We start from the raw sequence: 14,040 nt of genomic DNA, 5'->3' as shown, positions 1-14,040 counted from the left end.
AAATTTTTCCTAACATCCAACCTAAACCTCCCCTGGCACAACCTGAGGCCATTTCCTCTCGTCCTATCACTTGTTATTTGGGAGAAGAGACCAACCCCCACCTCGCTACAACCTCCTTTCAGGTAGTTGTAGAGAGCAACAAGGTCTCCCCTCAGCCTCCTCCTCCATCTTACTTATTTATCATCTGTCGTGGTTCATCATCGTGGACATCATCCCACTTTCTAGAATCATCTGGGAATTTTTCTCATTTTCTGCTATCATAGAAATTGGTGACATCCATGATCACTCTGGCTTCTCCTACTGAGCTATGAGAGCTGTGGCTTTTTGTCAGTCTTTCATTAGAGATCTCAGGTTTCTTACACAGTGAGGGAAATCCATTTGGAGGTGAGAGATGAGGATAATTTTTGCCAACACATGCACCAGGAGCTGTGCAAGCCCTTTCACACCAAACATGGATGCTAGCAACGGTAGGCACTGGATGACTCAGGTAACCCCTTCCACCTATGCACTGGTGCTCATTGAGAGACACTATCAGAGTCTGTTTCAGTCATGCTGAGGAAATATTCAATCCATCCTGGCCACAGGTAAAGGCAAAATAGCTGCAGTCATTTTCCCCCATTGCTTAGATCTCAAAAAAATGTTAACATACTTGTTTCCAGATTTAAAATATTTTTAATATAATTTGCTATTTATGTCCACTCCAAAAGAAATAGAAATTAAAAAATCAATTCTAGAGGAAGGCTGCCTATGAACTCCACTATCCATAGCAACAGATTTTATATCAATGAAAAGCACCTACTCAGTGCCAAAAACCTGTCTCACCACTGCCAAACAGAAGTGACCATGGCAGAGAAAAGGGATGCTTTGTATTCCCAATGAATGATACTCCTCCTCATTTTGTTCACCACCAAAGATATCTGCCCCTAAGAGGACTTTGCTCACTTGTTTCTTACACAGGTCTTTCCAATGCTAAATCCAACTCAAGTTCCTCATATTGGCCTTTTGTCTTGAGACCAGCTTGACTGGTCTCAAAGAAGTTTGCCCGTCTCCAGTATCTTCAAGAATTGGGCCATTAAACTTTCATATTGAGATTACAAGAATAAGTCTTCTCATAAGGAAGGGGTTTAGAGATTTGTTTATTGGAGTAGCTGAAAAACAGCAAAAATTTTCCTCTTTCAAAAAAAGGAGGAACTCACTTTAAGTTAATTTTCCCATAGGCACAACACAGAATACAGCCAATAAAAAAAGAGATGTAAGGAAGGAAGAAAGAACCAAGGCACTGAAGGTGGCAGAGCAAGGAAAGGGAAAGAGTAAAAGATAAGAAGGGATGAAGAGAGAAAATGCATCTGGCAAAAACAAAAGGACAGATCATAAAGCAAAACCAAACAAACAAACAAACCTCCACAAAGCACGAAAAAACCAAAGAGTCGAAAGCCAAAAAACTACACACAAAACATACAATAGCCCTGGCTGCCTTGGGGAAATTGGAAGAGAATTAGCCCACTGTCCTACTGTGATTTAATAGAGGTTTCCATCTCCTGAGGGGTACTCAGATTTTATGAGATTTTTACTATTATAAGGAGAAATAAAAAGAGAGAGAATGAAATTAATAGAATATTCATTCTGTGCATACTAGAAAGAAAAATCTTCCTCTGCATTTTATGAAGGAAGAGAACTTGCAATATTTGGTTGAATTGAACATATTTACCTGCATAAGAGTACCTCTTTTAGAAACGTTAGAGGGAATATTTTCATGTGAACTTAGACATAGGATAATTTGGCTAAGAGCCCTAAAGTACAATGGTATTTATTTATAGCCCCGAGGATAAGACTAAGAGCATTCTCAGTTCCATCCTCATATATTCTCATTTCAACACCTTCACTTTCCTGTTTCAGTTTCAAAAAGCTGAGCTGTTATTCAACACAAAGAATCTGAGAGCTCTAAAGGATTAAACATGAAATGCTTATTTCAGTCTCACATCACCCATGATAATGTAGTTTCCCACTTTAATTTGGAAATATCAGTTAAACCAAGTGATATAAAACCACGTTTCTTCTGCTTGTTTTTTTCAGTCCACCTCTCAAGTGGCACAATTCTGAAACCATTTCAAAGAAAAAAATTGTAAAATTTAAAGAAGAAAATATGGAAAGTATCTTTCTTCATTGCAATGGCTCCCTCTGCAGCCACTAATAATACTTTCAGTTTAAACAAAAAGAGCTAGTTTATTGTTTTCACCGTATTTCTAATATAGGATTGCCATTTTAACAGTAACATGGAGGTACAGCACCTACTCCAGACATCCTGTAAATAGCAGGGGGAAAAAGAATAGTATTCTTACAATAAAAAGGGGAAGATATTCAGTTAAAAGATTCAAGTCTTGGAGTGCGATGTTGACTGCATTACGTCCATTTTTTCATTCAAATAAAGAATCTGTTTTCATCAGTTATACCTTTTCCCTTCTTCAGTTTCTTATGTTGCATCTTTATCCACTCTATTTCTTCTGTCTTCTTTACATTCTACTCCCCTATCTCCTACTTAGTCTATTTCTCTTTCCTCTAGCATCAGCTTTACTACCTCTTCTTTCTTCCTGTCATTATCCTTTATCCTTTTCCTACAACCTCCAAAGTGTACACAACATTGAAAGTTCCCCCGATGCCTGCAGTAATCCCTACCACAGCCAGCTGCCACCTAAGAATCATTCCTGAACACTTGTGAAATAGATGAAAGCAGAAGCATTTCCTGCCATACAAGCATTTAGACAACACCAACTGCAAGTCCTGCCTATTCATTGTAAGCACAAGAGCCTTGTTTACAGAAAGCAACAGTCAAAAATAGAGTTTCCAATGCATTTGAATTCATCAAGGTCCTTATCGCTTGGCTGCAAATCATGTTTACTTTGGGAAAGGTACATGATACTGAATTGAGATGAGCCTCCTTTTGTTGCTTTGAAAGCATACTGAAATAAAAAGCAGATCAACAAGAAACACAGCAAAGATAATGCAAGATGCTATGTTTTCACAAACACATTTCATGGACTTACAGGCCATGGGATCATAATTTGACACTGTGCAATATGCAGGGCTAGACAGAGCCCTGTGTGGCTGTGCTGCTCCAGACGGCTGGAGCAGCTCCAGTTTCACACAGCATGACGTGCTCTTCCCTTCCTGCCCAGAGGTCCTGCAATGGAAGCACATGCCTCGCAGCCCTATACTGGGAGTGCAAAAGATGAGCTCAAAGGGGCCACTTGAAACAGGAACAGCTCCTTGTCCATGTTTCACGGGTTACTGTTCTCAAGAAAAATCCCAAGCCACATGCAGCACCACTGAATTTAATGGGGTATGCCTTTACAACCCAGATTAATGTTCTTCCTTACTCTTTGAGCATTAATCTGCCACTCAACAAATGTCAATTATTGAGAACAAAACCTTACTCTACAACATAATAATTCCACCTCCCAGTCACCTGGTGCTTTGTGTGTAGGAGCTATTGCCTTTGTATTTTCCATTTGAAAAGATGGATCCCTCTGTGCTATCTACATATTTTGGCACATTCTGAAAACACAGAACCAACAGTAACAATAAAAATCAAGTATGCTATTTTATTTTTAAACTATCACTCTTAGCATGTAACTCAGCTAAAAGCATGTACTCAAAACAGATGCGTGAAGGTACATCTAAAGCACTTAAAAGTACATAACTTTCTTGCTGGCTAGTATGTAAAAAAAAGGGAAAGGGAACAACAGTAAAAATAAGAAGCTAGGACTTCTGGTACTGAAAAGAAGCTCTGCTTCTGAAAGTAAGAGATAAACAAGGGGAAAGCAAAAGTAAGAGTAACAAAGTTTAGGTATACTTCTGACTTCTACCATATGCAACCACTTCCAAGATCACTTATGATACGAGAATGCATTGACAGCAAGCCTGATACTTAGCAGGTTGAAGAAGTTTATTTCACTATCACTTCTAATGCCAATGATCTACCCAGATTAAAAGAATTAAAAGAAAAAAAAGACTACATAAATTCACTTACAATTAAATAAGCAAAAACCAAGTAATTTAAGTAGCTTACGTGAACAGGATCCAAAATTTTGACAGCTGCTTTGCTGCCATTTTTCTTATTTAACACCTTGAAAACTTTTCCATATGTTCCTTTGCCAATAGTCTCAATTATTTCCCAGGTATCTGAAGGATCAGGAAAGCTATCAAATATTATTGTTTTCCCAGTCAACGGAAGCATCTCAAATGATGGCTCCTAGGAAAAAGAGAATTCAATGTTCACTCAACAAATAGTTAATAGCAATCGGTTTCCTACAAATGCGAAGAGAAATACACATCCCAGTCTCAAAACACTAGAAGTGTTTTTGCATGTAGTGTGCATGCAGTGAAAGCATAAAGAACAAGAAATGCTGAACTTAATACAGGTACATGCAGCCAACACAATATCAAATTAAGGGAAATTCAAATAATAATTTGAACTAATTTCAGGCTTGAGTGAAGTCAGTAGAAGCTTTCCCATGCACTTCAAGGAAACTATAATGTCACTGGAATTTTTTGAGGGGCAGGGGAATGGGAGTCAAGTTCATAAAATCCAAAAGAATTTGGCTCCATTACCAAGAATCAGGCAAGAAGGGAAAAAACAAAACAAAACACATTAAATAGTAGCATTAGGTTCATTCAAACTTTTACAGCAAACAGTTTTATAATGCTACACTACCATTTGAATTTTTATATAAATCTCTTAAGGCCAAGCAGATCAAAGTGGCAGATCTTTTCACAATATTATGGTCTTCTGACAGCCAAGCATTCACAGTCATGGAAAACGTGTTTACTGATGCACATTCATTAACAACTGTTTTACATACTGTAAAGGCAACACCTTTTACAATGATGGAATTGTATCCACCACTGACCAGGTTACACCTATGCCCTGGTCAATGATGGATACAATTCACTTATACGTGCCTTCATGATGGCTACACTGGTAAAAACAAAGCCCACACACACCCCCAGACAAACAACAACAAAACAGAAACCTGACCTTTACCCGTTGTTAAGAACAGCCAAAACCTCAGCAGAAATGCATTAAAAATTACATTCTCATATTCTAAATTGTAGAGCCAAGACTGAAAAAGAGAAGGGGCAGGGAAGAGGACAGACTCATGCCCTTGCTAAGTAAGCAAGCAATAAGTAAATGAGCCAGCTACTGAGTGCTTAAGTCCTTCCTGAGCACAAAACGCAGTAAACGAGCCAGGTTTGGAGAGTCATTTTTATATACCCATTTTTAAAATTTTTATATAATACTTTATAAACAGACTACAATGTAATTATTCTTGGATTTTTTTATGTCAACAGCACAAATCTACACACATAAAGCATTTTACATGGTATTATTCCAGTAACAGAAATTGCACCGTGATACCGTACTACTTTTTTTGATAATGAAGAGAATGGCTTCAACTTCAGTTTCATCCATGGCTTCCAGCATACTAGCCATACTTTCTTTATTCATCTGCTTATTCATATATCCATGTATATCCACTATACATACAGTATATATACCAACAAGAAGCAACTGAAATGGACTGCTATACAAACATAAGTTGTACCAGCTCTTTCAATTATCTGATACGCATACCAGCATGTTACGTGTATTCAGACTAATTTTCTGCTGGATAATACAAGCTCGCCCGGGGAATGCAGGGCTCAGGATTCTTCCCATCATTCTGCTCCTGGTTGACTAGTTCACCGATGAGTGAGAAGACAGGGTTTTCTTCTCTCTCTCCCCCCCGCCTTTTTTTTAATATATACTTGACTACTACCAAGTTCTATATCCCCCCATGCGGCAAAGTGGTGAAATATCCTTTTAACACCAGAAAATATGCAGCAGTGGGTTGTGTACCAAAGACTGCAAGCAGTACTGGTCCAGCACCTTGATTTCAAGGGCTGTGGGAACAAAATGACCCAATTTTACATGCTACAGTGAAATCTCCCTTAACACAAATCCAGGTTAATGTCAAAGTAAAGAGAGAGGATAAAGATCCAGAGACATGTAACTAATACATAAATCCTCAAATTTCTATTCCAGATTCCAAATTTGCTTTTTGCTTCTGTCCAACCATCGCCCTGAGATTCATATAGACACAACTCAGCCAGGACACTGACTGCAGTCTCTTCCTAAGGCCTTTCTACCTCATGCCTAGTATTTATTCATGCCTTGGGAGCTTCACCACTTCCAGGCAAAGCCACCTCTTCCCCAAGTTCCCCAAGTTCCACATTTTCTTGGAACTTTCTTTTTTTTCTGCCTATGAAATAGCGCTCAAATACAATCATTCTGCTTTTTTTTTTTAAAAAAATCATTTTATACATATATATAAATGCTTTGTAATTAGCTCATAATTAGGACTACACAAAATAATAACCAAATTGGGGATGACAAAGGGATTAGGATTCATAATCCCAAACCCTTGCTTTGAGGGATTCAACAATGATGGAATTTCAAAATTTCTCTATCTGAGCTTTAGTTTTTAGAATTGAGGTTAACTATTTGTTTGAAGTTTTACTGGATATTCAATCCACAACTAGTGATTTTTGGGGAGAAAAAAAAGTAGAGAGCTATCAATGCGCGCTTTCTGATTTGGACATCTCAGTTCTTGAGATGTCAAATCATATTGGAGCCTGTCTACATAAAAATTATTTTCTACAGAATATGTAGTTTTCCATCAAAATCTAGGGCCTGCTATGTTCCACATGACAAGAATACACAGTAAGAGCCTCTGACCCAGGCAGCTTACAGTGGAAGATATGCAGAAGTTGAAGAAAGGAGGACTCATTTCCTCCCCTTCAAAAGACGAGTACTTAAGATGCAGAAATGCAGAGACCAGCTTCACATATTTAGCCCGTGCCAGAGCCAGGCAGGAAACTCTGATACCGTGAACCTCCAAATATACCCTTAAGCAAAGGTCCACCCCTCCGCACAGAGGTTTTACAGCAAGTAGCACATTCCAAGAAAAACTATGTACCTGAAAAACCTGCAGCTTCAGACAGCTTCCCAGGCTCCATTAACTTCCTATGCATCAACAGAATGCAGCTGAAATTCATTAACTCCCAGTATCAATTGCTTATTTGTCTGTGGAGACTGGTACAAGGAGAACTGTTAAAGGGCTGAGGAAACATGATCCTGCAGGTGTTATTCGGCTACCAGAGAAGAGTGCTAGAGATGCTGTCATATGCTTGCATTTTCCTCTGCAAATCACACCAGTTGCACATCATCTTAAGAAAAGTCACCACATACTTAACAATAATGCATTCAACAGCTATCATACTTAGTTCAAGAATTTTAGAGTCCTATTCCAGAAAGACTTATTCACCCTAATCCTTTGTCTTTTGATTTACAGCTTCAAAATCATAACTTGAATACATTATATTGAACATCATATTTCCTCACTTCCACCATGTTTAAGAACAAGCCCCTGCAGAAAAATTGTTTAGCTTCCACTTCTATTATTAAAAATATATTAAATAGAATGATTTTAAGTGTTCTGTTCTGGGTGATGAATAATGCTTTATTACATCTCAGTGAAGCTGAGAAAGCTGATAATGATTTAACCTCATATTTCAGCAATAAATTGGACTGTCTCTGGAATATGCCTGGATGCCCAAACAACTGGGTAATTTATCATACCCCTCACCATTAAAAATTTGCTTTGAAAAACACAACTTACAGCTTGATCCAAACTTCTGAGCTAGGAATGTACCCTTGAACCTCTATAAAAAACCTTTAAAACACTTCTGGTGTGCTCAGCATGACTGTTCACTCAGCTGCTGCTTAGATTTCGGCTAACCCGGCTCCTGCTAAGGCCTGATGTATGATGGGAGCAGCGCCATTGGGTCAAAGCAAGAGCACTATGTAGGCAGGACAGGTGGCCAGAAAGAGCTCAAGGGCCATTATGCACCATTATCACCTGCAAATTGTTGTCTCCTGCAGCCATTATCTTTTGTCTGCCAGTTCCCTCAGAATCTGCTAACTCAGGGAAATGGTATAGGCCAAACCTCCAAACCAGAAGGTATAAAACATCAGCTTACCCAAAAAGCTTTTGAAGTGGACCCAACAGCAGCTGGACTGCTGAGGCTTTCCTGCTTCCCAGTGTGATACAGGGGATGCCCGCACCCTGACGGAGGAGGAAGGATGAGCACTCTCACCATTGGCTAGGTAACCAGTTTTTTTTTTTTAGCTCGCAGGTGCCCAAATTAAGAGTTATGACTTCTAAGTTAGGAAACCTTAGGACTTGAATGGTCAATAAGTGCATTCATGTGATAGACTAATCTGGGCAAAAGGGGATTGAGCCCCTGTTTGTTGTGTATTTCTTAATGAGCTCATGAAATAAAGTTTAAATCACAGAGCATGTTGTCCTATAAATTTGAGAAATCCAAACGGACCGTGACACTTACAGTGATTAAATTCAGGGTATTTGATTAAATTCAGGGTATTTGAGGTGGAAAAAATAGTTCTGGAGTTCTAAGACAACAAGCCAATGTGGTTGGGTTTTTTTTTGTTTGTGGGTTCTCCTCCTTCCCCACCCCCCCCCCAGGGGGGGGATCTGGTGTCAGTGATCTGGCTGTCACAGTTACAAGAATTCTCACCCAATTTATTCTTATAAGCCAGCCCTATGTGATTTTTCGCTTCCTAGGTCATATCAAACATACGTACCCTATATGCAGCAGACCTCAGGTCGCATACTAGAGATACCCAGAGATGCCCTGTTCAGCATCAATGGTGGCAGATCACTGCATTCTCCATTTTCAGTATCTAGCTAGTTTGGAGAGGGAAGGGGCAGCCTCATGAAGAACATGACTATCTGACTGCTGCAAAGGCAATTCACTGAAGCACATTTATCACACCCCAAACTTAGGACACATACCAATTGCACTGTCGAGGGCTTTATGGTAAAGGCCATAGAGCGTTACAGACAATAGAGTCAAGTGGGAATAAGCAATACGTTTTGCTTCTCCAGGCTGGGTTGCAAGCACAATGGAGCATGAATTTCACATAGAATATTACATGTTAATTCAATATTTTTACTACCATTTCATACCACCTAAGTTTGCAAATTCTTTCTAAACGTCCCCCCCTGCAATAGTTTCTGAATGGACCTCTATCTCACTTGGATGAAAGCATATCCATTTCCTCCATAAGAAGCTGATAAAACAAGAGAGGCACCTTGCCTCATGTCATTCATCCTTCTCTATAAAGGGAGCCTACAAGATTAGCAAAGCAGATACCTATTCATATATCACTAAAATGAACCCAGCCTTTAGATTCCCATCAACATTTTGTCTCCTGGCTACCACAATCTTCTGGTCTTGAATATTAGAACCAGGACCTCACTGACTCAGTTCAAAACATGCCTACTGAGGTCATCTTTGATCTCTTTTGTTTTATTTGTCCACATCACTCCCCCCTTCCCATTGCAAACACTACTTGTGTTTAACCAGACAGCTCCTGCATATATCCTACCCTGTAATTTGCCAGATATCTTCACATGTGCCATGGGAGGTGGATGTCAGGAGCCAGCAACACTAGCTTACATTGCCTCCTGGGTCTGTTACCTCTGTGGAGGTGACACTTGCACTCCTTCAGATTCTGAAACTTAAACCTCTTGCCTAATGGATGCCAGAAAAATAATCACCCTAAAAGAAAAAAAAAAAAAAGAAAAAAAAACAAGGAAAGAAAGAAAAAGAAATTGCTGGCAATGTTCATGTAGAGACTGCTGAGGCTTGTTATATCAAAGAAAAAAACCCTTCTCACCTCGCTTTTTTGCCACCTGATGCCTTTATACAACATCTAGTTTATGAGCTCTTTGGTCTGGTACTGATCACAAGGCACAGTGAGGCCTTGAAATACTTAATGCAATAGCACAATAAAATCCCACAACACATTTCCTCTTATTTCATGAGTTTATGCCACACTGACAAGTACTTACTAAGAAAGTTAAAGGCTGCTGCATGGAATTCTTAAGACAAACCAAGAACATGAGGCTACACGATGCCATTCATCACACTAACACCTAGCACTTTCTGGATAAAAGTCCAAATAATTTGATTGTTCAACCATGAACATAGATTGCAGCTCAGATCCTGAGCTAGTATAAATGTAGCTGTAATGAGCCATTTATGCAGCATACTATCTCACCCGAAACTTATTCAAAGAAAGCTTATTCAAAGAATAAGGTTTGCTCTGGAAATTCCAATACCACCCCCACTTAATTCTGGGGAGATATCTGGCCTCTGATTTTGATGATGATACAACCTACATCTGAATGAGAATTATAGTCAAATCTAAGCTCAGTGTGAGCAGATTATCTAGTTTGGCAAATAGTTAAAAACAAGTGTTTAGAACACAAGTGGGGTTTTTTTAACTTCATTTGTCGAAAGCTGAATACACTTAACATTATAATTTCACTCTGAAACAACAATAATTTTGCATGATTGCATAATTTTTGTACTGTCCATGTGTCTGTCTGAATTATCCTCTTTGATTGTACATCAGTTTGCTTACCACTTTCCACTCTATACATCCCCCAGTGTTTTTACAGAACTGAACAATTGTCTTCCCCATCTGCAAGAAACTTTGCAGAGGAAAAAAAAAACAAACAAACCTCTTTAGCCCTAGCTATGGTAGATGAAGAATAAAAATCAGCAACCTTCTCTAACAGTCAGTCCACTTCCTTCACTCTTTTGTGCATACATGAGGAAGAAAGACACAAGAGCTGGGATTTACCTCACTTGGTATGTGTACAACATACCTATTGGAACCTATGCTAGATACTATAATCCCATTTTAGTCAGTAAAAGCAATCAAAATTGATTTACCTGACCTGGTTAGCATTTATCTTAGCATAAGACGACTTGCTTTCCAGACTCTATTGATTATACTGGCTAAGTTTCCATTGACTATAACAGGAACCCAGTTATACACCTTCAGATGTAGATATATTAGGTGAAATGAGTCCTATCCTACTTAACTGCTGGAAACAAAGAGCTATAGCTTGACAACCAACAAAATGAGTTTCAGCTCCATGCCACAGTCAGGGAAACTGCAAGCCAGCCACATCTCATCACCTGAAAGTTGGCAGGCAACTTGGACATTGTCTGATGATGCACAGTAAAGGCAAGAACTATGCAATGACATTGCCAAGCAAACTTTGAACGCAACAACTGAACCCTAAATTAATGTGAATGCAGAAATAAATGGCTACTTTAAAGCATTTGAAGGCAAGGAGTGGTGATAAATTTAGCTTAATCTCAGACAATATATTTCCTGGGCACAATTCAAAGTATATAGGTTAATCTTAGGGCTGCTCAAAGAAAAAAATGATCCATTTTTGAGGGCACTTTTTAGTGTTCACTCTCTGAAGGGCCAGCTAACTGCTTCTTCTGTTTCTAAACACACTTTTCCTCTTTGCTGACTGTTATCTAGCAACAACTTTCCCAACAAAGCAAGACAGCTTTCAGAGAAACTTGATGCCTCTGGACTCCTTGACCTCTGTAAAACTTCTACATGCAGTAGAGAAACAGTACTGTGTGGTATCAGTACCTGATCTCCTTCTATTGATAAATGCATATTGGGTGTCCACAGTGACATTTCATCTGCTGATTATTATTCAGCTGATCTTGACATCTCGACTTGCTGCAGACTGAACTGGCCAGCCCTGCTCATGGGAGGCTCCAGCTCTTCACTCTCTGAATGTTCTCAGAGGGTGCTGCTGGAAGAGATCTACATCAGTATGAGGTTCCACCTTCGTTTTCTTCCATTCCCCACCACGCTCCACAACAGTAAAAGCCCTCCTGCATGCTGAGGCTTACAGTTCTCAAGAAACTTCATCGGAGGAGGGTTTTTTTAAGCAACAGGTTACAGAATCAGCAAGGGCTGTAAGCATTCAATTTAATCCCACGCACAGGGGCTGCCCACTGGATGACAATCCTTCAGAGCTTAAACATGACATCAGTACAGGATCCCAATTTTTTGAAGACAACCTTTAGTTATACGTAGATGGTATGAAAGAGAACACGGAAACAAAATGCTACATTTAATTATTGTAGTCAATTCTAAAAGCCCTGATATTTTGAAAACAAATGAGAGCTAAAGATTTTTGTGGCAATTGTCATCCAACAGAAAATATTTATGCAGGGGCATTGCAATCATGAAAACAAGATTAATAATGGAAGGGGGAATGGTGTCATTATCAAACTGTATTTGGATCTTGTGCCACCAGAAGTAATGAACTGACATTAGCAATCCATGAAATGAATCATATCCAGCTCATTTTGTGGCTCCCAGAAGAGAGGTATTGCAAGCGGTGAGAATAATTTTTCAATGACTACACACTAGATCAATATATTAGCAAAGAACTTGGCTTTCAAAGCCAAAGCACCACTTAATTTTCCTATTTTAACACAGTAAAACTTTATAAGGCTATAAAATCAATATGGTGCGGTCTCACTCACTCCTTATTTCTCAGAACTTCTAACAGCAGTGAAGCGGCAACTCAAAATTAATTTCGCAGCTGTATCAACGAGCTTTGGCAGGGCTTGAAATTAAGGTGATACAGTCATTTGATGGCAAGATAAGGAAGGCATTACAGACAACACGCAAATTTGCCAGCATTTAACATTAGCAGGCAAGAAGTTACGGGGTACGAGAGCATACTGGGACACCGTGGGCACGGTAAGATCCCACACGCGTCTTGCCGAGGCCCACGGTCACGCTACAGGCCTGCGGGTCACTCGGGTGAGCTCCGCCAGCGCCCGCAGCCAGCCTCACCGCCCTGGCCGGTTTCACCACAAGAACGAAGCCATCCAGACATCTCTCCTGAATACGCTACACGCTCTCCTTACCCAGAAACTCACTCACAGAAAAAAAATAACGTGGAAACAAGCAGGATTCACTTAAGGGCCTGACCGAGAGAGCCCAGAGCACAGTGCCAGCCCGCAGCCCCCACAGGCCCCCCGGGGCCGAGACCTCCCCGGTCCCGCTCACGCCTGCCCGCCCCGCAGCTGCCTGCAGCGCCCGTCCGGCCGCGGCGGCTGCCGGCGCCGGGAGGCACCGCCCGGGCCCGTCCCGCCTGCCGCACCACCCTCCGGGGGCCGGTCCGCCATCCCGGGGGCGGACGGGCCGCCCCGAAGCCCCTTGGCGGGGCGGGGCCGCGGGGCAGCGCAATTCCCGCCGCGGCGGCTCCGTGCGGAGCGAGGTTATAGAGGGGCGGCTCCGCCGCCAGTCAGTCACCGGGCCGGGACCCCCCACCCCACCCTGCCCGCCGCTCCCGGGCCGAGGATTACCCGCAGCGGAACCTCCGGTCCCCGCAGAGCCAGCCCCGCCGACGGGGCTGGGGCCCCGCCACCTCCGGCGACCGTGCCTCGGATTCGCCTTCCTCCTCCTGCGGAGGGCCCCGGCCCGGCCGCAGTCCCGCCTCGGGGTCAGCGGCGGATGAGCGGTTTGCCCCGCTAATCCCCCGCAAGCGCCGGCAAAGCCGGGAGGGCTCGGCCCGCCCCGGGCAGGGCGCTGCGGGGGGCGGCGGGGCGGCCCGGCCTCCCCTCCGGGCGGGCCACAACCGACCCGGGATGCCCGGCCCCGTCAGAGCGGGGTGGCGGCCTCCGGGCCGGATCCTCCCCACGGGGGATTACGCCGCACCTGACGGCCACGGCGCGTCCAGGGCAGCTGCGGGCTTAGTACGGGAGAGCTGCGAATGGTGGCCCTGGGGCTGACGATGGCCACGCCACCCTGGGTAAACCTAATGGACTTACCTGCTCCGCTAAAAATAATTGAGATCTGGTGCGTGCACGGAGCTCACGTTATTACCCGTTGCAGAGAGGTCACTACACGGCGGCAGCACAACATAAGTATAATACATGATAGCAGGCTGAAGCTGCAAGACAAAGAACTCAAAAGCTGGGAAACAGATGAATTTTATCAGTAGAACTCCTGTGTGATATATGAGCCAGGCTTTAATTATGCTTCTTAGATTTTCTTTGGAGGACCCCTGCCAC

At 41.9% G+C, this 14,040-nt stretch overlaps 1 protein-coding gene across 1 annotated transcript in view; it reads right to left on the bottom strand.

Moving 5' to 3' along the window:
• The window catches only part of MYO3A (myosin IIIA), a 124,902-nt gene extending 111,461 nt beyond the window's left edge, over positions 1-13,441 (bottom strand). Inside the window, exons 1-2 of the mRNA XM_087760667.1 lie at positions 13,333-13,441; positions 4,067-4,249 (exon numbers count right to left, since the gene is read on the bottom strand). Of these exons, the coding sequence (XP_087616793.1) occupies positions 4,067-4,234 (168 nt within the window). The 5' untranslated portion in view covers positions 4,235-4,249; positions 13,333-13,441. The remainder of the gene's footprint in view (positions 1-4,066; positions 4,250-13,332) is intronic.
• Positions 13,442-14,040: the final 599 nt, after the last annotated feature.

The sequence above is a fragment of the Nipponia nippon genome, unplaced genomic scaffold (assembly GCF_047370975.1).
Source record: "Nipponia nippon isolate SJK-2023a ecotype South Korea unplaced genomic scaffold, ASM4737097v1 scaffold_1, whole genome shotgun sequence".
NCBI lineage: Eukaryota > Metazoa > Chordata > Aves > Pelecaniformes > Threskiornithidae > Nipponia > Nipponia nippon.
The sequence above is the reverse complement of the archived record's forward strand: the minus strand, read 5'-3'. Positions and strand labels throughout refer to the sequence as shown.